Source organism: Hemiscyllium ocellatum, chromosome 4, assembly GCF_020745735.1.
Source record: "Hemiscyllium ocellatum isolate sHemOce1 chromosome 4, sHemOce1.pat.X.cur, whole genome shotgun sequence".
In the NCBI taxonomy this organism is placed as follows: domain Eukaryota; kingdom Metazoa; phylum Chordata; class Chondrichthyes; order Orectolobiformes; family Hemiscylliidae; genus Hemiscyllium; species Hemiscyllium ocellatum.
This window is the reverse complement of record NC_083404.1, coordinates 112,135,909-112,162,632: the sequence shown is the minus strand read 5'-3', so window position 1 is coordinate 112,162,632 and position 26,724 is coordinate 112,135,909. Positions and strand designations below refer to the sequence as shown.

General features: G+C 38.4%; 1 protein-coding gene across 1 annotated transcript in view; it reads right to left on the bottom strand.

The window, feature by feature from the left end:
- LOC132815239 (nucleolar protein 58-like) overlaps positions 1–15,097 on the bottom strand; it is an 87,268-nt gene extending 72,171 nt beyond the window's left edge. Inside the window, exons 1-2 of the mRNA XM_060824054.1 lie at positions 14,992–15,097; positions 14,832–14,871 (exon numbers count right to left, since the gene is read on the bottom strand). Coding sequence (XP_060680037.1) covers positions 14,832–14,871; positions 14,992–15,027 — 76 coding nt within the window. The 5' untranslated portion in view covers positions 15,028–15,097. The remainder of the gene's footprint in view (positions 1–14,831; positions 14,872–14,991) is intronic.
- Between the last annotated feature and the right edge of the window lie 11,627 nt (positions 15,098–26,724).

Genomic DNA, 26,724 nt, shown 5'->3' with positions numbered 1-26,724 from the left:
ATAATAAATAGTATAGTTTACTCAGCCAGCATTACCTTGTAGCTTTTTGAATTTAACAGTAGACTGCATTACTTAAAAGTTTTCCTTACCTGAATATATTCTGTCCAGTGTCACTATGGCACCCAGGGACAGTGTTAAAGTGTTTCATGCCCACACTGGGTTCAAGGAGGTATACCAGATCCTTAGTACAAGGAGGAAAATAAAGTGACCCAAAATGAAACGCCAAATCCTGCAGAGCCTTTGATGCAAGCCAATCTTACCAATGATACTCGTATATGAAGAATTAAATGATAAAATTCTCAACTGCATACATATTACAGTAGAGAAAATGCTGAAAAATCTCAGCAGGTTCGGCAGCATCTGTAAGGAGAGAAAAGAGCTGATGTTTCGAGTCTAACTGACCCTTTGTCAAAACTGTTAGTCTCGAAACGTCAACTCTTTTCTCTCCTTACAGATGCTGACAGACCTGTTAAGATTTTCCAGCACTTTCTCTTTGGGTTTCAGATTCCAGCATCCGCAGTAATTTGCTTTTATCCACATTACAGTAGAGTTTTGATCAGTTAGCCTTAAGTCAGCTTAGTTGTTCATGTTTGTGGTTCAGGTAATCCTACAGGGGTTTCATTATAATAGTGCTCCTTTTTTAATGATACCTTTTGATTGGCAACAAGTGACAACTAGATTTTAGGTTGTTGAAGTACATAGTATCTCATGGACACCTAGTTTTGGATAATCTATATTACATTATGGTGGACAATGTCTTCACAAGAACTATTCACACTTCAAATGTTACTGCAGTCAAAGAATCTGCAAATTGTTTGGCTAGAATAAAATTATGCAAATTGTTTCACGATGTTGACCCACTCACCACCACCCAAGTGGAAGCGATGGCCTGGTGAGATTATCACTGGACTTTAAATCCACAAATTGAGGTAATGTTCTTGGGGCCAGAGTTAGAATCCTGCCATGGCAAATGATGAAATTTTAATTCAATAAAAATATGGAATCAAGAGTCAAATGATGACCATGAATCCAGAGTCAACTGTCCGAAAAACCCATCTAGCCGACTAATGTCCTTTAGGGACTGAAACTGCCATTCTTACATGGTCTGGCCTACATGTGACACCAGACCCACAGCAGTGGGGTTGACTCTTAACTCATCTTTGGGCGATTTGAGATGGCAAATAAATACTAACCTAGCCAATGACACCCTCATCCCGCGAATTAAAAAAAAACCTTGAGGCAGAACCAGTCTGGCTGTTCAATCTAAATTGGATTACCCAGTATTCATTGAACAACCAACATCAATTATAGTTGATGTTGGGAAATACCAATAGGGTCTTAAGTGCTAAACAACAAAATCCATTATTTGGAGCAAATCTTGAAATCCTGAGGGAAGGAAGTCTACCTTCAAGTAATGATCAACGCGAGTACAGATTTCTTTTTACCGATTGAACATATAGAGTAACCGGAACATTGATAATAATTTAGCTGAAGATATGGGACTTAAAACAGTGCTGAATGCTTCGAGTGCAATGTTAAGCTGACTGCATGTCTGCGTTTAAATGGATATTATTTTGGATTTGACGTAAAATAGAGGCATATGGATACAACTAAGTTGAGTGAAAGTAACTGTTGAAATGTCAGAATAGTAATAATAAATAAATAAAATCAGAAAATAAATGCAAGTGCATCAATCCTGAGAAAACATATCGCTACAGTCATGTGTTTAAGGAAACTTATGCAGTGTTCACAGATAAAATATCTATATGTTTAGTTCGACAATTAGACTGAAGTCAAGGCCATTACTTTAACTTCAATATAGGGTGCAAAATCAGAGGGGTCAGGCTTCTGGACACATGCAGAGTGCCAGCAGCAGGAAGGCAGATTCAGGGGGAACAGCATGGTGGCTCAATGGTTAGCACTGCTACCTCACAGCACCAGGGACCCAGGTTCATTCCAGTCTTGGGTGACTGCCTGTAAGGAGCTTGTACATTCTCCCAGTGTCTGGGTAAATTTCCTCCGGGTGCCCCGGTTTCCACAGGACAACAGATTCGATGGATTGGCCACACTAAATTGCCCATAGTTTCCAGGGATATGTAGGCTAGGTGGATTAACCATTGGAAATGCAGGGTCACAGGGACCGGGTAGGTGGAGGCACATCAGGATAGCATGCTTTTTGGAGAGTTGGTGTGGACTTGTTGGGCCAAATAGCCTGTTTATCTGCACTGGAGGGATCCTATTCTATTCTGATTCAAAAAAACTTTTTTAATTAAGGGGAACACAGTCACCACAGTAGTAATTTTTAAACTGTGAAACAGCTATACTGACAGACAATACATGTGTCCCAACAACGCAAAACAAAAACAGATCGAGTCTGCTGGTATGGACTCTAAGGAATTCGGGAACAGTCCCCAATGGAGAGAAAACTGGGAGGAGTTAGTTAATTAAAAGGTTTAGTTAAATTAGGAGTAAAATTTCTCTGGAATTGAGGACCTGAGTGTTTGAAACTTTGGCCCAGATTTTGTGAGGATCCGACAGATATGACATATCCTAGGTAGATGGGTGGAGTGCATTGGAACTGTTTAGAAACCCAGTATAGAAGATTCTGAATGAATTTGTTGGGCAGTTGAAGATTCCAATAAACTATTCAGCAATGGTTTGAACCCTCCACTTAAATTGGAAAATTGCAAGGATTCTAGTTAAGCAAGCAGTTATTCTGGAAAGGGTTAGACAATTAAACAGGTAGACCAAGTTCTGCATTATTCAACTCACCCACATACCAACTCATACCTCCCCAAAGCCTTAACCTGACACTGTTAGGACATGACATACTTGTCATCTGATTCAACTTCCATTTCCAATCTATTCTAATAGGGTAGAGTATCCTACCCTATTGCTCTACATTTCCCCAGACTAATGCATCTAACCTACAGATCCATAATACAATGGGCAATTTAGCATGGCCAGTTCACCTAATTTGCACATCTTTGGATTGTGGGAGGAAACCAGATCACCCGGAGGAAACCCACACAGACACAGGGAGAACATGCAAAGTCCACATAAATAGTTGCATAAGAAATCAAATTTGAATCCCTGCTGCTGGAAGGCAGCAGCGCGAATCACTGAGCCATTGTGCCAGGCAAATCAGGGCAGGGCTTATGCACTTAATGTTTCTGATCAAAGTGACCTTGGGATATGGTGCACAGTTCATTGAAGGTGAAAATCATAGACAGGGTAATGAAGGTGTGTTTGGTACTCTTGCTTTCATTCGTCAATATATTGAGAACGAGTTGAGATGTCAAGTTGCAGCAGTATAGGACATTGGTTCGGTTACTTTTGGAAAACTGCATTTAATTCTGGTCTCCTGCCTATTGGAAAGATGTTGTGAACCTTGGAAATGTTCAGAAAAGATTTACAAGGACGTTGCCAGGGTTGAAGATTTTAAACTATAGGGAGAAGCTGAATAGGCTGGGCTATTTTCTCTGGAGCAGAGGTTGGTGGGGGGTTGGGTGACCTTACGGAGGTTTATTAAGTCATGAGGGATGTGGATAGGGTGAATTGCCAAAGTCTTTTTCCCAGAGTAGGGAGTCCAAAATTAAAAGGGCATTGGTTTAAGGTGAGAGGGTAAAGGCTTAAAAAGGGGCAACCTTTTCAATGCAGAGGATGGTGCTTGTATGGAAGCATCTGAATGATACGTGAATAGGAAGGACTTAGAGGGATGTGGGCCACATGCTGGCAAATGGGACTAGATTAATTTAGAATATCGGGTCAACATAGCTGAGTTGGATCAAAGGGTCTCTTTCCATAATGTACATCTCTATGACTCTAAGAAGTCAAAGTATTAGATGCAATATATTGGCATGGATAAGGAATTGGCACTAACTATAGAAGACAGAGTTGAAATAAGGGAGACATTTTCTATAACTAGTGGTGTGCCACAGGAACCAATGCGAGCAATTTAAAAATACATTTAGTTGACGAATGTGAATGTCCTATAGCCAAGAATGCAATTGGCACAAAAGTAGGTGAGGATGACAGACACAATGTCTATACAGGGATATAGAAAGGTTAAACAAGTGGTCAAAGGTTTAGTAAACGAATACAAAAAGGTGGAGAAATATAATGTCATATACTTGGCAACAAGAATACTGGCTGAACATTACTTCATTGGACAAAGACTACAGAAATTTATGGAGGAATTATTTGGGAGTATTCATCCAAGAATCACAAAAAGTTAGCATCCATTTGCAGCAGGCAATATGAGAAGCAAATGTTGGTCTTTATTTAAAAAGAGAAAAAAAAGAGTATAAAAGTATGGAACCTTTCCTAAAACTAGGCAAGGTACTAGTCAGATCACACCTGGAATATGAAAAATTTTGGATCCTTGGCGAAGGAAAATATGTACTAACACAGTACGCAGTCCAAAGAAGATTTACCACATTAATACCTGGTATGGAGGGACCATCTTATGAGGAGAGTTTAAGTAGATTGTGTTTGTACTCACTGGAATATGGAAAGCAACTTAATTAAAAAATAAATATTCTTAGGGGACTTAACAGCATAGATGTAGAAAGTCTGTTTCCCTCATAGGAGTCTAAGACGAGAGCTATCATAAGGGCTTGCCCATTTAAGACAGACAGAGATCATTATCCCCCCCTCGGAGGGTTGGGAGTCAATGGAATTCTTCACTGGATAGGGCTGCTGAGGCTGGGTCATTACAAATATTCAACACTGACAGACAGATTTCTAATCAGTAAGGGAATAAAAGGTTATGAGAAAAGTCAGGAGTTGACGATTATCAGCTCAGCCATGATCTCATTGAATGGCAGATCAGACTTAGTGGCTCAATGGCTTACTTCTGCTCCTATGTCTTACTATCTAAAGAAACCTGGGTTTCAAAAGGTAAAAGCAATAGTTCCTTGAACTAACATTCCTTAAATTAATGTATGTAAGCTTGACTAAATATTTTGGAGACTCTTCATACCATATGATGAAAATACAAAAAGAACTATGAGTCAGCAACTTACGTGAAATGGTGATACATATCCTCGAGCCAAGTATAAGTCACTAATTATTATAGTTTATTATGAATCACCACGTTCATAAAGACTTTGTTTAAAACAAACAAGCATGCAATTATCCAAAAATAAATTGAAATGTATTACTTCAATGATGCAATATACCATATTTTCCAAATAACTGCTCAACAATTTCATTTTTAAATACTTTGGATAATTCACTTACTCCCCTGAATTTTTCATGTTTCAGTAGAAGCAAAGAGTCAACGATATAAAAATGGTGATTATGCCACCGCCTTAGATTGATAATTTATATCAAGAACATTTACAACTGAGTTTCAACATGTAATTCTCAGAAAGCCAGACTGTTGTGTATTTAGTTAAAAATCACATAACACCAGGTTATAGTCAAACAGGTTTAATTGGAAACACACCAGCTTTCGGAGCATCACTCCCTCATCAGGTGATAGTTGTGTATTTAAGGATTGCAACTGACCACCAGACTGGTGTTCATTTCAGTCAGTTACAAACTATTTTTTATGACTACAGTGAGAGAAGATGGAGGAAAGCAAATTTAGAAAAGACAGCAAAAATCGGTTTTGTAAAATTAGGCTCAAAAAATACTGGAAAAAATTAAGTTAGGTCCCAAGAAGAATAAGGTGGTCAGAGAGCGTGTCTTTAGCAGGTCAATATGATGAGCATCATGTGGCTGAAAGGTTTTCTCACAAGTACATAAAATATAGGAGCATCTGGCCCAACGAGTCTGCGCTGCCATTCGATCATGGCTGATATGCTCCTCACCCCCACTTTCCTGCCTTCTCCCGATATCCCATCAACCCATTACCAATTAAAAATCTAACTCCTCCTTGAATTTACTCACCATCCACCACATTTTGGGGTAGTGAAATCCACAGATTCATAACCCTTTGCTAAACGTAGTTTTTCCTTAACTCGGTTTTAACTTTGCTACCCTTTCTCCTAAGATTATGACCTCTTGGCCTAGACTGCCTGATAAAACGAAGCATCTGCTCCGTACTTTTATTATCTTGAGTACCTCAATTTGATCTCCCCTAATTCTACTAAATTCCAGAGAGCAGGAAAGTGAAGTTAAGGATTATCAGATTAGGATTAAATAAGGCTTTTTATCCTCCTCTGCAGTCCATCAAACATGTAAAGTTGCTCCCCATTAGTACCAAGCCTCTCCATTGATCAAGTTTTCAACTGTGTTGCCTCATTGTGACATATAGAAACTTGGCCTATCATGGTATTAAAGTTTCACAAGTTAGAGATTTGGCCTTCAGACTTCCAGGGTATTGGCCAATGCATGTGGATCTGCCCTGGGATACATGGACCATACAAACGTATGGAAAAATAATTTTCCAACCAAGTGCATACCTTTGCAACATTACAGTGTGTCCAGAAACAGGTTCACAAAGTTGACTCTGGGTTTGGAAGGACTTTCCAATGGAGAAGTTGAATTGGTTGCATTTGCACTCATTGCTGTATAGAAAGTCCTTATTGAAATATACAATTTTTCAGGGGGTTGGCAAAGTAAACATGGAGAAGTTGTTCCCTTGTGGTAGAATCTAGGATCATTGTGCATGATCAGACTAAAGGGATGCTCATTTAAGACAATGAGGAGGAGGAATTTTGATTCTCAAAAGGTAATGAATCTGTAGAATCCTTTTCTGTAGAGGCTGTTTCGACTAGGTTGCTAGACAAAGTCCAAGAGGGTCAGCTTTTGGAGAAAAAGGCAGGGAAGTGGAGTTAAGGATTATCAGGTCAGCATTAATCATATTGAATGGCAGATCAGTCCAAATGAGTCTAATGGCTTACTGCAATCTTATGGACTAAGGGAGTAAACCCTGGTAAAATATCTGAATAGAGTTCAAAGACGACAGGTATTTCCTGAAATTCCTGCAGACAAGCTGATTCTGAATGTTGTGCTTTGCATTCCTTTAGCCTCATCTGGAGAAGTCAATAAGGTACCCTGAAATTCAGGCAACCTCTGAACCCCCTAAATTTTAGTTGGGATTCTACCCTGAAGAGGTCACTTCCAGTTTCCCAACTCAAGAAACAACAGTTGTGAATGATAAACCTAATCTGACTAGCATGGAGAGCAGTACAGGCTGTCTCAATGGAGGGCTCATCATATCACAGCAGCTAGATACCACCCACCGAAAGTCAAGCAGCCCCAACAAGTATGGTGCTCATCTACCAAAACTCATCTACTTCAATGGATCTTTAGAATCTCTGAACAAGTGGATGGAATACATCACAACAGGCAAATCAATTCAACAGTAAAACAAAGATGTATTCTGGCAAGCTTGAAAACCAATATTTATGCACAGCACTGATTAATAACTTTCAGGCAGCTGGTCAAAATGCCTCAAATAACTCTGATGTTCAGCCTGTCAACTTCCATGACTAAGAAGTCAGAAGATGCATAGATACAACAGATTAAGCTACAGTAAAGAACCAAAATGAAACATTACGTGTTTATCTTACGGAAAGAGTTGAAAAAAAAGCAGGAGTAAGGTTCTGGTTTCAATGCAAGGAACTTACTACTTTCTATGATAGAATTCCAACTACTTCTCTCTTCTCCATCTCCCACACACTGCACAAAAAATAATATTCAGACAAAATGGTTTTTTTCCATCTGTCTCAACCATCTGTGGGCAGCACGGTGGCACAGTGGTTAGCACTGCTGTCTCAGCGCCAGAGACCCGGGTTCAATTCCCGACTCAGGTGACTGACTGTGTGGAGTTTGCACGTTCTCCCAGTGTCTGCGTGGGTTTCCTCTGGGTGCTCCGGTTTCCTCCTACAGTCCAAAGATGTGCAGGTCAGGTGAACTGGCCATGCTAAATTGCCCGTAGCGTTAGGTAGAGGGGTAAATGTAGGGGTGGGTTGCGCTTCGGCGGGTCGGTGTGGACTTGTTGGGCTGAAGGGCCTGTTTCCACACTAAGTAATCTAATCTAAATAGGCCCAGTTAACCTAGCAACACTGTCCTCCATAATGCAAGCAGAATGCTCACAGATCATCTTTGACTCTTGCGTCAAATACCATAACCTGGGAATGCTAAACAATTTACTTGCTTTGATAATACCATGGAATTTGTAAATCTAACAATTTCAGAACAAACCATATCAGCAAATATACTGGAGATATTCAAGATCAAGTAATGACAGCAATCTGATTATTACCAGACAGGACTCTGAATAGCATTCATGATACATGGAACCACCATAATGCTGACTGTCATACACATTCATTTCCCAGTGTGCACTATAGTGAAGATGCAAATTTTTGAAAGTTTTTTCATTCAAAGCATGAACAAACATTTGAGATGGAGAGTAGATAAAACAGGGTCATGTTCTAGCACAGATTTTCTAGTGGCATACTCTTCTTTTGCTGCTGTCATGTATTTTCAGGTCATCTACTGTGCACCAGAACTAGTGGCAATATATTTCATCCTGAATACTGAGACAAAGTTGTACACTGACACATGCACACTAATATCCCATTCTGATGATCATCTGCAGTAGATGGAGAAACTTTCAAACCTGTAACGCGGGGTTTAATAATCAACATCATGAAAACAAGTGTCCCAGTTCCTATGCTGCCATACTATCATTTATCCGCACAAATAAGGCAATATTGGAAGTTACTGAAACTTCATATATTTAGGCTCTGCAATCAAAAGCCAACTGCCATTTCATGCTGAAATCAACCCTCGCATGCAAAAGCTGCAGCTGAGAAATCCAAGCTGAGTGAATCCATCAGGCTCATAACAAGAGCTGAGTAGGACATGCAAGTCCACTCCAACTGTTAATGAGCCATGGCTAATCAGAATCCTCGACTCCACTTTCTTGCCTTTACCAATTACCCTTGATTCCTTTACTGATTAAAAATCTGATTAACTCAGAAGTGAATATACCTCATACTTCAGCCTTTACAGCCTCTGCACTAAAAACAAACACACAGATTCACTGCCTTGAGAAAAAAAATTATAGTTCAATTGGAGACGCTGCACACAGTGGTCATGCCCTCTCGTCCAAATCTCTCCCACAATGGAAATCAACCACTTTTCATGTACTCTGTCAAGTTCACCAAGAATCTTGTATGTTTCAATAATGTTACTTCCCATTGTTCTAAGCTACAATGAGCAAAAGCCCAACCTATGTAATCTCTTCTGATAAGAAAATCCCCTCCCATATGCTCCCATAGTAAGCCTTATCTCTGGGGAGCAAAACTATTCGTAGTATTTATTCTAGTACTGTTTGATTGATGCACATTACAGTTTTAAAAATTCCTCCCTATCCCTACTTTTATACTTAATTTCCTTTGTAACAAAGGCCAACACTCCAATTGCCCTCTCTTTTAATCAATGAACTTGGATGCTAGCGTTGTGATTTGTGCACAAGGCTTCTCAAATCCCTAAAGATTGTAGCTTTCTGCAGTCTTTCCGCATTCAAATAATATTCAGCTCCGTTATTCCAAAGATCTTCATTTCTCATTTTTCCCACATGATTCTGTATGCTAAGTTTTTGCCCATTAACTTAATCTCGATGGGTTCTGCAACATCTTCGCTACTTGCATTCCCATCTATTTTTACATCATCCACAAACTTGGTAGCATACATTCAATTCGTTAACGGTGTGGAGAAAAAAAATAGCCTGATAGTTTGATATTCATAATGTGTTTCCGAAGCCTGAATCCTCAACACACTTCTTTCAAGTGGAGAGATGTTGACAAGACATTCTAGGCAGTAGAAAAATCTGAACAACTCGCACCTTTGCTGTCTGAGAAAGATATTCCTACTTTTTGGGCGAAATGTAGGGTGGAATTTAACCAACCAGAGGTGCTCGGACATGCTAATTACATCAGCAGACACTCAATACTAAAGCTACTATGCCAATGATGTATATTCAGATAACGGATTCTGATCCAAAGACCTAGAGGCGAATTGAACACTAGTTCAGTACCTCAATAGTGTCCACACTTCCACTATAAGACATATGAGTGGAAGTAAGGCCATTCGGCCCATCAAGTCCACTCCTCCATTCAATCATGGCTGATGGGCATTTCAACTCCACTTACCCGCATTCTCCCCATAGCCCTTAAATTCTTGATGTCTTGAGGAATTATCAATCTCTGCCTTGAAGACATTTAGCATCCCGGCCTCCACTGCACTCTGCGGCAATAAATTCCACAGGCCCACCACTCTGTGGCTGAAGAAATGTCTCCGCATTTCTGTTCTGAATTGACCCCCACTAATTTTAAGGCTGTGCCCATGGGTCCTAGTCTCTCCGCCTAACAGAAACAATTTCTTAGCGTCCACCCTTTCCAAGCCATGTATTATCTTCTAAGTTTCTATTAGATCTCCCCTTAACCTTCTAAACTCCAATGAGTACAATCCCAGGATCCTCAGCCGTTCCTCGTATGTTAGACCTACCATTCCAGGGATCATCCGTGTGAATCTCCACTGGACACGCTCCAGTGCCAGTATGTTCCTCCTGAGGTGTGGGGACCAAAACTGGACACACTACTCCAAATGGGGCCCAACTAGAGCTTTCTAAAGTCTCAGTAGCACATCACTGCTTTTATATTCCAACCCTCTTGAGATAAATGACAACATTGCATTCGCTTTCTTAATCACGGATTCAACCTGCATGTTTACCTTCAGAGAATACTCGACTCGTACTCCCAGATCCCTTTGTAGTTTGGTTTTATGAATTTTCTCACCATTTAGAAAGTAGTCCATGCTTGTATTCTTTTTTCCAAAGTGCAAGACCTCACATTGAACTTCATCAGCCATTTCCTGGACCACTCCCAAACGGTCTAGATCCTTCTGCAGCCTCCCCACTTCCTCAGTACTCCTTGCCTGTCTACCTATCTTCGTATCATCGGCAAATTTCGCTAGAATTCCCCCAGAGCATTCACTCGTGAGATAGGAGGATGGCAGACACTGACACCCGACCTCTGTAGGAAAAGCATTAGAAATGGTCAGAATAAAAAAAAAGACTCAACCAACTGAAAAGATTGTCCAGAGGCAACTGGTCCAGAACAGAGAAAAGAGCTCAGTGAATCATGCACATTCTCAGCCCACTGTCTTCCTCAGCTGCACAATCCGGCAAAGACAGCCAAGCCAGAACTGTGCTCTTCAGCCACACAAAGCAAGGTTTAACAGTTGACTACCATGGTGTAACCACTGTTGTATAGAACAGAATGCTGCGATCACCTCAGTGAAGGAAGGCTTCATTGTGGTCTTCACTGGAAAAAACTTGTTGGTATTGCCTTTTAAAAAAATTCACATGGGATGTGAAAGGCAGCTGGTACAATGTATTATATTTTTAATTTTGAGGAACATAAACAGAGCTCAAATATTCGTTAACCAAACTTCAGAAAATATTTTGACAGTCCCTGAAGACTTTGAAAATTATAGCTCTGCAGATTGAGGACAAGATTATAGATTGGATCAGATGGTTCATAGAAACGTAAAAAAAATTAGCAAATATAATTAAACAAACAATTTTTAAGATCAACGTAAGGATCCTAAAGTTTATTGTATTCATTGCTGATCTTAAAAGTGGTACTGTGAGTACAATGTCAGTTAGCACACAAGATTAATGAGGCAATAGGGTTAAAAAAGTTTTCTCCAAAATGGTTTACTTACCTATATGCCCCTTGAAATATGAAATATATTTTTTACAAAAGAATGTGATTGTACATTTGAAGGTTATACAAATACAACACAAGTGTAATACTACAGGCATTTAAGAAAATCAATGAAGAGGACGGGCCAGTCAGCTCATCTTGGCCACCACCTAAAACTTCACAAGTCACACTTTCTTGCTCTGAATTACAGTTACCATGACGCACTACTAAATTCATTACATTGAAAAACATTCAGCCAATATGGCCTTGGCCAAATTACGATTTTGTTTTTAATTCCTTCATGGAACACGGATGTCGTCACCTGGCCAGCTTTATTGGTTGGCCAACATTATTAGGATGAGTGGTTATAGATGTCTTCCTTAGAAGTACAAGCCAGAGAAAGTATGAACTTTATGTATAAACCTAAGGTAGATTAACCATTGATTTAGTGAAACCATTATACAAACACAAACATTAAGCTAGAACAAAGAATTTATTCAGTACAGGTACTTGTCTTCAAATTTTTCCCATTTAACATGCATTGCTGGAGGTATACATTAAATAGATCATAATTACTAACATGCAAAGGCCCGAAATACATCAGGATTTTTTTCTGATGCTCTTCCATCGTTTCTTGAGGTTGGCAATTTATTCTGAGATACAGTTCCACAGGTACCAACCATGCTTCAATATATCATCCGAACAATAATTCTTCACAGCAAGATGAGTATTGGCAGTCTTGACCATCTTAACTCAAGGTCATCAATCTTCAGCAGATATTTATTTACACACATTTCGCGGTGGTTAAAAAAAGTTACCAGCGTACATACCTTGTACTGCATCTCTTCACCAATTTCATACAAGCTGAGCTATCTAAATAGTTTAATTGTTTGAGCAATCCAATTCAAATATGTTTGCATTCCTAAGATACTTACACTGCATTCAGGCTAAAAATTGTGATTTGTTGATCTCTGTTGAACCAGAAAAAAAATTTAAAAGAATTTTAAAAACGTTAAAAAATGCAGCAATGAATCAATATCATCAAGGACAGCCAGATTATAGGCCTCAGTAAAAGCAGACAAGTGACATATTTTGAGAATATTCTGAAAGATACCCAAAATTAACACTAAAATGAGACACAAGTATTTGAGATTTGTTCTTGACCAAGCTGAATGAAACAAAGAGAAATGATACTATATTACCCTTTTGCCTTGTTGTTTCCTAACAATCTTTTGCAATAAAACTCACCTGCAATCTTTTGCAATAAAAGCTTGTGGAAAAAAATTTAAATAGAAACGTTGCAACCAATATGAAAATCCTGGGATTTGGTAAAGTCAACAATTATTATAGATTGCTTCTACGCAGTGAGTGAATGAAAGTCACCAAAAATACTTAGCCTTAGTATTTTTGTGCCAAAAGTGCAAAATACAATTTGTTTTGTTTTAATGAAAAGGTATTAATTCAATTTCTTGAACATACGCAGCTACTTTCAGTGCTTCAGAAAGGAAAGGACCGAATACTGTTTGGTATACTAATACTGCAACAGTCTCAAAATTACCTCTCTTTTGTAACAGTGCTCTACCTCCAAAACATAACTGCAAGGGTCAATGGCTTACATCATTATCAATCTTGATCAATATAATGTTGTAGAAAGAATGAACGTATCACATAATGAAAAAGATCGGTGATTAAAATACTGTATTCCATTTCAATTTCTAAATGAAAATTGTATTCAGACTTCCATTTCAATCTGATCCCATGGATTACTGTTGTGTAGAGTCTTACACCTACAAGTTACATCATAATCAAGATGGATATTTCCAATTTTATGCTTTATCACTGTTGGAAAGCTCAGCAATATTATTTCAAGGATCTTTCTTTGTAGTACAGGTATCTTTGAAAAAGTGTCTCTACAGGGCTAAAAAACTTCAATCTATACAGCATGAAAAATGAAGATTTTTTAAAAATATAAAGCTTTGGTGACGTGACAACTAGAGTATAACATCCAGTCCTGATAGCACTTCAGGAAGGGTGTGGAGGCATTTGAAGAGAGTGCAGTGGGAATACACAAAACTCCTCCAAGCATACAGGATTTTACCCATAAGATAGGATTGGAAGAACAGCAATGCAAACAACCAAGTCTGGTAATATCCGTGGGGAGAGAAACAGAGTTAACATTTCAAGCTCAGTCCCAGGTAAGAGTCATACGGGCTCAAATCATTTCTCTTGCCACAAATGTAGCCAGACCTGCTGAGTTTCCCCAGAATTTCTTGTTTCTATTTCAGATCTCCTGTAGCCACAGCACTTTTCCCTTATTTCATTGAAGAAAATAGAGTTGTAAGCGCAAAAAGAGGTACAGTACACAAGTTTATGACAGGTTTAGTTCGATAAGATAGTCTAAGGTAAGCTGCTCTGATTGATGACATATACAGATTTGAATTTTGCACATGTAGTGGAGATACCACACACATCCAGTGGCAATACCACAAACATTACTGTCAAGAAAATTAGTGGAAGCAGTGGCAATGGATTACTTCCAAAGGAAATTCACAGACGAGGAAAGAAGAAAAGAATGAAAGTGGAACGGATAACAGAAATGCAGCTTGCACTGGATGAGCCAAATTGACTCCTTTTAGCCCTTATGATTCTGGGCAGGGGAGAGAGGTGGATAAGGAATTTCAGCGTTTTGGAGGGGGGGGGGGGGGAGGAAGAGAAGGAAAGTGAGGTAAGGGAGAAAGGAAAGAGAGGTGGTGGCGAAGGGGAAAGGAGCACAAGAGTTGAATGGATTCTAGATCAGAGTGGTGCTGGAAAAGCACAGCAGTTCAGGCAGCATCTGAGGAGCAGGAAAATCGACGCTTCGGGCAAAAGCCCTTCATCAGGAATCTAGAGGCCTTTTATCAGAGTTGGCTGGAGTGAAGCCCCGACACGGGGGGGGGGGGGTCAGGTAGCGCGTGCACGGGTGAAGGTGGTCAGCGCGCGTGCCCCAGTTGTCGCTTTCGGCGAAAGGAGCGGGCGAACTGGGGAAGAGGACGATGCAAACATGAAGAGGACGAGGGCCGGGGTGAGCCTGTGGCGGCCTCCTTCGCCCCCGCCCCTACCCCTCAAAACAAAACCTGGAGGCATCAGTATCGCCGAGAGAAATATCTGTCTACTCACCACTCGAGGAGGAGCCTGACACCTGAGGTAAACTCTCCCCCTGCGGCAAAGACACAGATGTCAAACTTTAAAACTATATTATGGATATAAACGAAATCTAAAATATAAAGGGGACGGGAAAATGCTGCAGAATGCTCATCTTTGGTTTAAACTCACTCACCTCTGATGAAGTTAAAGTCACGGCTCCGTTCATCATATTTAATGATAACAAAAGCCGTTAATTTGATTTTTAAATTGAAGCCAAACGGTCGCCTGTTTGCTTTCGCTCCCTCTCTTATAACCTGCACTAAGTGCCGAATGGTGCTTACTGCGCATGCTCCCAGCTCCCCCTCCGGTATCATCACTGTGCGCAAAGTTTGTACAACAACATGGTTTATTCTTTTTCTGTGAGCTGGTAGATGAGGGCGTTTATTGCTTGTCATTAGTTGTCCTTGGTTTAGTACAATGTATCCTTGCTATCATCAAAAATTTGATAGTGTATTCACATTTTATGATGTTGGTCACCATTGTTTTAATGATAGGTTTCTGACACCTAGCAAAGGCTCAAAACTGTTCTCAGTTTTCTGATGGTTAATTTTTGACCCCGTCCCCGCTTTGAATTGGATTCCTTTTGGTAGCCTCATGGTCTAAAATCCGTCTGAAATACTGAACTCGCTAACCGAGAAATGAGGATGAGATTCTTAGTCCAAAAAATTTGCAAACGTGAGGAATTATTCACCTCCGAGATAGATGAAACAGAGACTATTGTACTTTATATACAATATCTATGAAAGATAATTGTGAAATTTGTCTTAAATACTTCAGCAAAGAGCAATGATACAGCTGTGACAGGGTGGATAGACTGCTGTAACTGACTCTAAATCAATCACAAACTCAGAAAGGCAGCTTGTTAAAAATTTTCAATAGTCAAATTTTAGAAAATGTTTTGACAGTTCATGTCAACATGTGCTGTTCTTGTTTTTAATCTTTTAAAAGAACTATTTGCCACCTATTCAGGATTGTTATATACATTTACTAATATAGACTTGTAAATAACAGACAAATCTTAACATCTTTACATTGTTTAAGGTTTGTTGATAAATTTATTTCAACTAATGAATGATTTTGGTACACAAGCCTTAGTGAATTTATAACATTACTTATATTTGAGTTAATAAAATAATCTCAACAGCAATACAAAATTTGAAAAATTATTGTTCTGAATTAAATACGCTTTTAAAAACATCTGTCCGAAGGCAGGTCTTTACCAATTATTCCCCTAACCACTGCAAATTACCATGACTTCTTACTAGTTGGGTGGAGAAGAAGACCTTCAGTTTATTATGTTTGAAGCAAGGATCAAATCCTGTGCAGTTGGTATTAACTTAATCAGCACACTAGCATCTAGTCAGTTGAGCTCCTCCTCAGGCTTTACACATTGTATAGAGTAATGTTGCAATATAATCAGTGGTCTTACAATTATTAGTATGCTATTCAATATCACTGATATCCTTATTAATATAAAACAGAAAGTACTGGCGAAACACAGTAGATCTGGCAGCATCCGAGGAAAGAGAAACAGAGTTAACATTTTGAATCCTATGTGACTCTTCCTTAGAATTCTAATGATGTGGAGGTACGGTGTTGGACTGGGGTGGACAAAGTTGAAAATGACACAACACCAAGTTATAGTTCTATTGGACTATAACCTGGCGTTGTGTGATTTTTAAGTTTGGAATTTTAAGTACTACGAAAATAATTTGATTTAATTAAAATAAGCAACTGCAGATGCTGATGGAATTCTGACTAATACTAATAATTAAATTAAAATAAAGAAATGCAGATGCTGAAGATCTGAAATGAAAACAAGAATTGCTAGAGAATCTTAGCAGATCTGGCAGCACCTGTGGAGGGAAAGCAAGTCAATGTTTTGAGTCCAGTGACACTTCTTCAGAACAAATTAATTGATTGCTGCCAACATTCATGATACCTGTTTCAAGATCAATAACAAATGCCTATTTCTGATGTAAGTCATATATCTTTCTGAAAATGAAGTTATCCAAATGTATTTCATAAAATTATAAATAGCAATGCATTATTCCCAATTGCTTTCCTAATAATTATCCCTAAAGCAACAAAAATAAACAGATTATCTGGTAATTATCGCATTGTTGTTTGAAGCGACTTTCTGTGCACATATTTGCAGTTATGTTACCTAAATGCAAGTCTTTATTTTACAAAGACAGAATAAAGAATGAGACTATTTTCTCTCATTGTACTGAATGAACACAAGGTGACTGACACAAAGCCTTGGCTTTTTATTGCACTATCTCATCATGGATGATAGCAGTTGGCTAACAGACTGGCAAGCAACATCAGGACATTTATCAGTATGGCAGCAATGGAAGGATGAATGCTGTCATCTTGATAAAGGTCAGCAGTTTTGTATCCTGTGCAGCCGCTTCCCAGGCTGGTACAACTCAGCAATTTGAGCAACATGATGGAGGAGAAATCTTTGGACAGATATGGCATTCTGCTGGTTTTCTGAATACTGGTAAACTTGCATGAGAGCAAACTAAAGTTGAATGAGAATGGTCTGAGTTGAGGCAGCCAAATTGATCTCATAGCTTTAGTTTGGGATTCTACCAATATATTAGCTTCTGCCTCCCTGCAGTGGAAGCTGAGACTTTGGCCACCTGATGCGCTATCGCGGTTGGGATTGTAAATGTTCTATTGCAGTTCACCTCCAATTCTAGGCTGGAAGAAATGGACTCCATCCTCTGTAAAGTCACTTCCATAGTTCTCTATGCTCCTTGATATTGGTTGTAGGCATTCTTCTGTGTCTGCCAATTTATCAAGCACTTCAGTGTGCATACCCAGTGGTTGTTGGTTGTAGCCTGTGTAAGGAAGCACAGAATTTTCCCTTCTGCAGTAAAAACTGGAATAATCGGACTTACGTATGATTAAAAGGTTGTGAATCTGTGGAATTCATTATCCCAAAGTGTGGTGGATGCTGAGACAGCGAGTAAATTTAAGGAGGAGTTAGGCAGATTTTTAATTTTTAATGGGCTTAAGGGATATGGAGAGAAGGCAGGAAAATGGCGGTGAGGAGCATATCAGTCATGATGGAATGGTGGTGCAGACTTGATGAGCTATATGGCCTAATTCTACTCCTACATCTTATGAACTTATGAAGTAGCAACAGAGTTTTGAGATTTGGAAAAATCAAGTGATTTGATTTATTACTGTCATGTTTACCAAGGTACAGTGAAAAGTGGTGTCTTATGTTGTTTACAGGCACTTCGTACTATACAAGCAAATCAAAGTAACAGAACAGAATGCATGTTTTCAACTGTGTAAGACTTTTTTTTCAAAGCAGTCAGATTGTTAATTTGAGACAAAGTGGCACAGAAGTATTGAGTTAAGGAAAGACTGCTTACACAATCCTTCAATTGGTTGAATTACAGTTTGTTACAGATCTGTAAGTTCACGGCAGCCAGAGACCGTCAGCGCTGGTAAACAGATAACATTTCTCTCTCATTTCTCCCAAAAGGTCTGAAAAGAAGGAAAAAAACCAAGAAACGTAAAAAAACTTCTAATATCAGAAAAGACCTTAGTCCACCAGATCCAATTACCGAACTGAAGAACTACCATCTTTTTAGAGACAGCAACTTATCATCATTCTAAAGGCAAAAGTAACTGTGAGAGACAGTTTAACCCTCCCTTGAGATCTGGAAGTTTGATCCTGAGAATATTATTCTTTTCATGTTGATATTTTCCTACCCATTACTATCCGGTGGAATTACCTGCCAGATTAGTTGAAATATTGGCAAAGCATCTGGGTATTGGTATGCCCAATGCAAGGAACACTGGGCATACCAATTGGTGAATCACTTGATTTAGCAAAGCTTCAATTATGGTTAAAGCAGTTTGAACATGAAAAAGAATTGAGCCAGTTTGAGATAGAAAAGAAACTTAGGAAACAAAAGTTTGATGTCAAAGTTTGAATTTCAATTCCAGACAGAAGAGCTGGAGAAAGAACTAACATTTCAGGAGAGAATATGATGAAGGAAAAGGAAACCAAACGGAGAGATAAAGGGAATAGAATCTTAAAATGATGCAGTTAAATAAGTAACTTCAGATGCTATAGTCAGAATCTAAACCCTTGTCACATAAATAGTCTTTGTCAAAAGGAAAGGTAGCTCCATTTTTCTTCAACTGACTATATTAAAAGCTTCAGGAATAGCTCAACTTCTCTCACCAAAGAACAACGCAGTTTTCCTTCAGATAATGTAACAAAAGCTAAAATGTGAATAAACAGGGTAAGTGAGAAATATATCCCAGTTCTGTTGTACAAAGTACACAAAAGTTTGACTTGTCTGGAACAATGGTAGTTTTTAAAGAATGCCCATGGAGTTACTCCTAGATAATCTGGTGGGAGTGAAAGTTATAATTTTGACTGTAATCACAGAAGATCCAAGTGAGGTTAAAGGACTGTCGTAGGAACAGGTTCTCAGTATTGTTTCAACATGTGTAGTGAGCAAAGAAATAGCTAAACAAAAGTCACAAACAGATGTCAGAGTAGGCAAAACTTTCTTTAAGAATGGCATGATTCAAAAGGTGATTTTCATGCCTTTGCCAATTGAAGCTGAGAAAACAGATCCAGAGTTAATAAAGTTTACACCGTCAGATCACATTAAAAGTTGGGCTGAGGGAGAAATGAAGTATTATTGTATTAGAATGGGAGTTCTGATAAGGAAGTGGAGAGACCCTCAAAGAGCTGTGGATGAGCAAAGACTACTTGTTCATCAGATCATACCGCTGTCTCGAATCATGAGATATTGCAAGTAGCACAGGAAATTCTTATAATAGAATATGTAGACATTTTCCCTAGTCATAACTTCATAATGACATAGTGCAGTTCTGTAACATATGCAATGCGTGTCAAGTAATGGGAAAACCTAAACATGTCATAAACAGGCACATTTAATATCCATATCAGTTTCTGAAGAATTATTCGGTCAAATATTAATAGATTATCTAGGACTATTATGAAAAAAAGCAGGACACTAATACATCTTTACAAATATGGATATGACAATACAATTCCCAGAAATTGTACCTTTAATAGCAATTACGACGAAAGTAGGAACATTAACAAGTCAAGACTAACTGAGTTATGGATGACTAATTAAAATACAATCAGATCCAGGTTCTAACTTTAGGTCTGAAATGTTTCAGGCCCAAAAAAGCAATTTGATATAAACCAGTTGAAGTCCACTGCCTATCTCCTGCAAACACAGGAAGGTTTGATGAAATTCTTCTTTTAAAACAAAAATTGAAATGTATTGTCACAAATGCTCATAGGATTTGGACAAAGGATTAGATTTCTTAGCATTTGCTACCAGAGATTCCTGAAATTAATCTGCTGTGTTTAGACCATTCACATTGATCTGTGGTCGTTAGGTAAGAGGTCTGTTAAAATGAATCGAGGGCAAGTTTTTAAGGCAAAAAATGAATTCTCAATGTTGAATTATATGCCAATATTTCTAGAAACACTGACTTTGAAAACTCTTCAGGCACTGATGAGCCGATTAATATTTCAAATTGGAAACAAATTGTTAGTGTTAAACCTTTACAATGTGAACCTCTGAAAGTGTGATTCATTGATCAACACAAGGTAATTAGGAGGTTTAGTAAAGAATCTGGTAGACTCTCCTGATTATAGGAAGAGGAAGCAGATATGTCACTGAAATATGTTAAAGCAGTAGCATTGTTGGGAGGAGGATAAGGAAGAGCAAGTATATCAGATGGTAGGAGTAGTGGAGAGTGTCAGGGAGAGGAAGGTAGAAGGATAGTTTAGAAAACAAACATCCTCCAATTCACTAGCTTGTACTGTACTTAAATACCGAAACAGTTAGACAATATATTTTCATGTTTCGAGGAATGGTACTGGGGAGATCTAATAAGATTATTTACAAACCATAAGGATATTTCTAGAGATGCAGCTGGATGTATTGTTACAACCATGCCCCAAGTAAGATTCTCCAATTTGTAATGATTCCAGGCAGGATACCCTAAACTATTAACTTGCCAACTGAGTCTCTTCCTCTTTAATTGATTCAAGGTGGCACCGACATAGGGCTTCTCTTTTTGAGATCTCTACAGCAGATCTTATTCTCACATTTCTTATAATTATTCTGCATTTTTAAGCTTCACCTTCTTTGAAGCCATAACTTTGTATTTCTTGCTCTGTTCTCTAACCTTATGATATTTGCACAGTATGATCTGCATGTATTGCACCTAAAACAAAATGTTTCACCATACCTAGATAGATGTGACAATAATAAAACAAATATTATCAACCATTTCCTCATTTATTTGCAGCAAGGCTAATCTAAAAAGTATTCTTGTATAAATTTTTCCAGACCATACAAACTTAACCAAGACTTTTTGATGTAACAGAAAGAGTGAGTTTATTAATTATTACACAAAAGAAATATATTAAAACACCGCACATACACCGATTAGAAATAAGAGGCAAGTCCAAAAAGATAATAGTTAAAAAATAAAGTTATATAGATCAGACTCTGAATCATTCACAAAGAGCAGTTAGCTGAACATGGTGGGCATTGTGGAGGTAACTGGTAGCATTTATGTAGGTAGTTGAAGAGTTGATTTCAAGATCCTTAGTTTCGCAAATTGCTTGAAATTCAGTCATGATTTGGAGATGCCGGTGTTGGACTGGGGTGTACAAAAGACACCCACACACACCCTTATAGACACACACACTCCCACGCTCACACATACACCCCCTCGCAGACTTAAGACACTCTGCACCCACTACACACACACACACACACATTTTCTCACATTCACAACCCCCACCCCAGACAGACAGACACACACAGACAGACAAAGACCCACATGCACACATATATTTTGTGTGGTGAATTTGTATTGCAGAGTTACATTGCACTTTGCTCAAAAACTGCATACATTCATGTAGAACTCTGAGCTCAAAAACTGCAGGAATTTATGTAAAACTCTGTTATCTCACTTATTAGATTAGAATCAATCTAAACATCAGGTCATAGACAGAGAACACAGGGGGCTAACACCTTCAACATATTGTCTAGCTATCACCATTGTTAGCAGCTAACCCGAGAATGCAACTTTAAAAAGAAGGGTTTTGTGATTTACACATGAAAGAAGTGAAACTATCACTGTATTCTAACAGATGAAAGGCTTAACAGACAATCAATTTTTCAATGTATAATTTCAGTTACATCACACTGCAAATTTTTGCTATAAATTCTGTGTTACGATCGAGCCCTCCACAATCACCTGATGAAGGAGCATCGCTCCAAAAGCTAGTATGCTTCCAATTAAACCTGTTGGACTATAACCTGGTGTTGTGTGATTTTTAACTTTGAAATTCAGTAGTTGTGATTCTTTTTGATGCTGATTAAATTCCAGCACTGAGAGTGACAGAGAGTTATTTTGTTGGCTTGTTTCCTTTGGTGTGGTTTGCAGAACTCAGGCATGGTCTTTACCTGAAACACAAGGGTGACTAAAATGTAGTTCTTCAACTGTGACCTTTACAGTATATAACAATTTATGTTTAGTTCCACGAACACATTCCAGTAGAGTTGGAAATTTAGAGAGAATATCACAAAATGTATCTGCAGTTTGGCACCTAATCTGCAGAATGTGGTTTGCTGTTGAGCCAGTAGCCCCTCATTTTTATTTGTAGTCAGAAAAGTTCACAATGAAATCTTTTTTGACTTGCTTCTTCCTCTCTTTTGAAGTGGAGGTACTAGTGCTGGACTGGGGTGGACAAAGTTAAAAAACAGACTCCAGGTTATAGTCCAACAGGTTTATTTGAAAATATAAACTTTCGGAGTGCAGCTTCTTCATCAGGTAGCTAGTGGGGCAGGACAAAAGGACACAATTTATAATGAAAGATCAAAGCGTCATACAACTGATGCGATGTATTAAACAAACCTAGATTGCTGTTAAGTCTTCAATCACTTAGAATTGGGATGCAGGTTTCGATTAATTGATGTATAAATCCCAGAATTTCTTTCAAGGCACCGATCTGAGATAAGTTAAGGTTTTCAGTATCTGTCTCATCTAGAAAGAGATTGTGCAGTTTCTTCCTCCATTTCTATGAGCTCTTATTGCTCACTGATGTTAAATCCAAAATGTTATATCCCTAGGTGAGTGTTTGGGTAAGGCAAAATAGCATGAGGGTGAGTGAATAAGATGGATGAATGGTCTATCAGAAGATACCATATTGCTCATTGGATGTTTTGTACTGAGCACCTCTGAGAAAAGTGTTAGAAACAGTGCATAAGTTAAACTTATAGTCTAGAGGCTTAATTATTTACATGCATTTTGTGAGATTTTACAACCCTTGAAATATAGACGGAGATTCGTTGTTCAATGCATTAACGTATGTGCACCAACAAAGTGTAACAGGAGTATTAAACTCAAGTAGGAAATTTTACGAGACTGTTGGAAACTGAGTTTAGGGAACACAAGTTTGCTCTGAAGTTAAAGTAATAGTGAGTTTAGCTTGTAGTTTGATTTAGGTGTCTCAGAAAGAGATACCAGCTGAAGAAAGAGCATCTCGTGATGCATAGATATTTGCCAGAAGGAAACAGTTACAACTGTGAAACGTGAGCAAAAAGACATGGTGTGAAACAAGTGATACGTTTTCTTTGGGGTTTTAGTGTTTGTAAAGATTTTTCTAGGATAAAGGGAATAGTAAGTTTCAATCCTTTTCTGTGTTTGTAGTACAACTTTTCCAAAATTTTTTTCTCATACAATATAGCTCATGTACTTCTTGATTAACAAACATTTTATTCCATGTCTTAAAAGTACATTAGTGGACTTTTAAGAATATGTCCCATAAATGATCTCCACAGCTAAATAAAAACAAAGTTAGAATCTATCAAATAAGTGCAGGATTGAAATTGATCAAACGTTTTTAAAAATATTTGAAAAAGGATTTTAAAAAGGGAGAAGAAAGAAAAGGAAAGTGAAACGGAAAAGCTCAACTGGGAAGAAAGGAAAAAGAAAATGGAAGACAAATGGACATGTGAAATATTGAAATCCACAGAAAGAAAAATCGGACAATGGACTTGGCTAAAGAAAAAAAAATTTAAGAAAGGGGAGATAGTAGTTCAGAGGATGATTCTGATTCCACTGAGAAATTATTGAACTAAAAGTGTTCATTTAGTGCATCAATTTACAGAGGATAGAATTGAATGATAACTGAGAAGTTGAAGTGGCCAAAAAATGTTTGAACCTTAACATTGCACAGTGTTATGATAGTTATAGCTTTGAATGTATACACCAGTCTGTGCACAGCAGTGTGCAGATTATAAAGCTGTGAAAGGGCAATGCTTCATCGTATAAGCTTGTCTCTGAATTAAAATATAGAACTATAAAAAGAACCTAATCAGACATCAGTTGAATTTGTGAAAGAAATTAAATGTTATGGGATGAGTGCTTTCAATCACTGAAGTTAGAGAAAAAAAGGGCATACATGGAGAATCATGATTATGAACGAGTTCCAAATAGTATTTTGATTATCATAAAGTCCCTGGACAAGGATCCTCAAATTGTTTCAGTTCCAATTGGAATGCCATAAACAGTTAGATTCCTGAGTGAGGAGGGATAAACAGGTTCTATGTCTTTATTCCGTCTGATCATTTGTTGCAAAAGTCAAATTTAAAAATCCTTCCTTCCTCGATATCTTCACCCCTGACCAAAATGAAAGATGTGTTTGAGAAGAACACAATTTAACCAGGCTTTCCTGAATTAATACAGAATGAAGATTACTAATTATTAACACAAAACAAATTAGTCACACAACACAAATACAGACAGATTAGAAGTTGAATAGAGTCCAAAAGGATAACATTTTACAAAAGAGACACATGGATCAGTCTCAGATTTGTTTGAGAAAAGCGTATAGTTGAAAATTATGGCTGCTGTAACTTTACAGCCATTTTTAAGAGACATTAACAGGAGAATATTTTTGATTCTTGTTATTGTAGGCTGATTTGTCTTAATTCCTTTTAAAAACTAGCTTGTTGTCCTTGGAGTGAGAGAGTCTTCCTTTTGCCTGGCTGCTGGCTAGCTAACTTCTAGCACACAGCATGAGAAGCAGGTCTTTAGCTGGTAGGGGTAACTATTGAATAATTCTTCAACTTTGTTTATGATTGAACCTGGTATGGTATACACAAGAAATTTCAGTCCCACTCCAGAGTGTTGAAACTGGCTCTTTAACCTACTGTATGTTCTTCAAAGGGAAAACGCAAAATGTATTTATACTTTAGGACATAACCAGTCGGAGGTGAATTGCTATCGAGTAGAAAGTTGTCAACCTATGTAATCACGAGATCTCAGTTTGAAATTCCCATTGCTCTGTGTGTTTTTTTACACGAGTCATTTTATCTGTGTAGTGTTCCTCTTTCAGAAAAAAAAATTTCTATAATTTATAGCCATTTCTGAATATTTCCATAAATCTGGAAGAACAAATCTAAGCTTGTTTTGTGAGGACAGTGGAGGAGAGAGAGAGGGAGAACCTGCACAGGTCATGCCTTTGCTGTTTTGTGAATTCATGTGTCGCTGGACATCGGAGTGCATCTGGGAAAATTAACAAACAGTGAATTTCACATCTAATCTTGGAGGAACCGGTTTGGGTGAAATTCACAACACAGAATCAGATAAGTTAATTGTTGTTTTAAGTCTGTCCAAGAGAAAGGCTGTATTAGTGAGTACAGTGGGTTTTTTCTTTGATTAAATGTTCTTGGAGATAAGTCTCTCGATTAAACTTAAAATATAAGCCATAGCTAGTAATTTAACCTGGTGCAGTATTTTGTAGAGGAGTAAGACGGTGTTATTTTCTGGGTCTGTAGATTGTGAGGGAACAAAAATGGCCTTTGCAGTGATATATACTTCTTGTCAGATGTGGGAGTTTAAAGAGAGTTAAGGGTTACTGCAGATTATATCTGCCATAAATGCTGTTGGATGCGAATCTTATCAGATCAAGTGGAGAGACAGATAGAAGCGATGAGGAATTTACAACAGCAACAGTATGTGATGGATGGCAGTTATAGGAAGGGGGCAAGTCTCAGTACAGTCACATAGATGGGTTAACTCCAGGAAAGATAAGAAAGGTTGGCCCACCTAGGGCAGGAGTCTTTTGTGGATATACCCATTTCAAACAGGTATGTTGTTTTGGAAAATGTAGGGGATGATGGATTCTCAGGGGAACGTAGCACGAACAGCCATGTTTCTGGTATTGAGACTGCCTCTAATGCAATGAGGGGTACGTCAGCTTCTAAGAGATCAATTGTATTAGGGGATTCTGTAGTCCGAGATACAGACAGACGTTTCTGTCTGGGGGGTGTGACCCAGGGAGATAGTGAGGAAAGAGATCAATCTGAGACTGGTACAGTTGAGAACAGAAGTGAATCAAACAGACTGGGCAGGCAGGGACAAGGTAGGACTAATAAATTAAACTGCATTTGTTTCAATGCAAGGGGCCTAACAGGGAAGGCAGATGAACTCAGGGCATGGTTAGGAACATGGAACTGGGATATCATAGCAATTACAGACACATGGCTCAGGGATGGGCGGGACTGGCAGCTTAATATGCCAGGATACAAATGCTACAGGATGGATAGAAAGGGAGGCAAGAGAGGAGGGGGAGTGGCATTGTTTGATAAGGGATAGCATTACAGCTGTGCTGAGGGAGGACATTCCCGGAAATACATCCAGGGAAGTTATTTGGGTGAAACTGAGAAATAATAAAGGGATGATCACCTTATTGGGATTGTATTATAGACTCCCCAGTAGTCAGAGGGAAATCAAGAAACAAACTCGTAAGGAGATC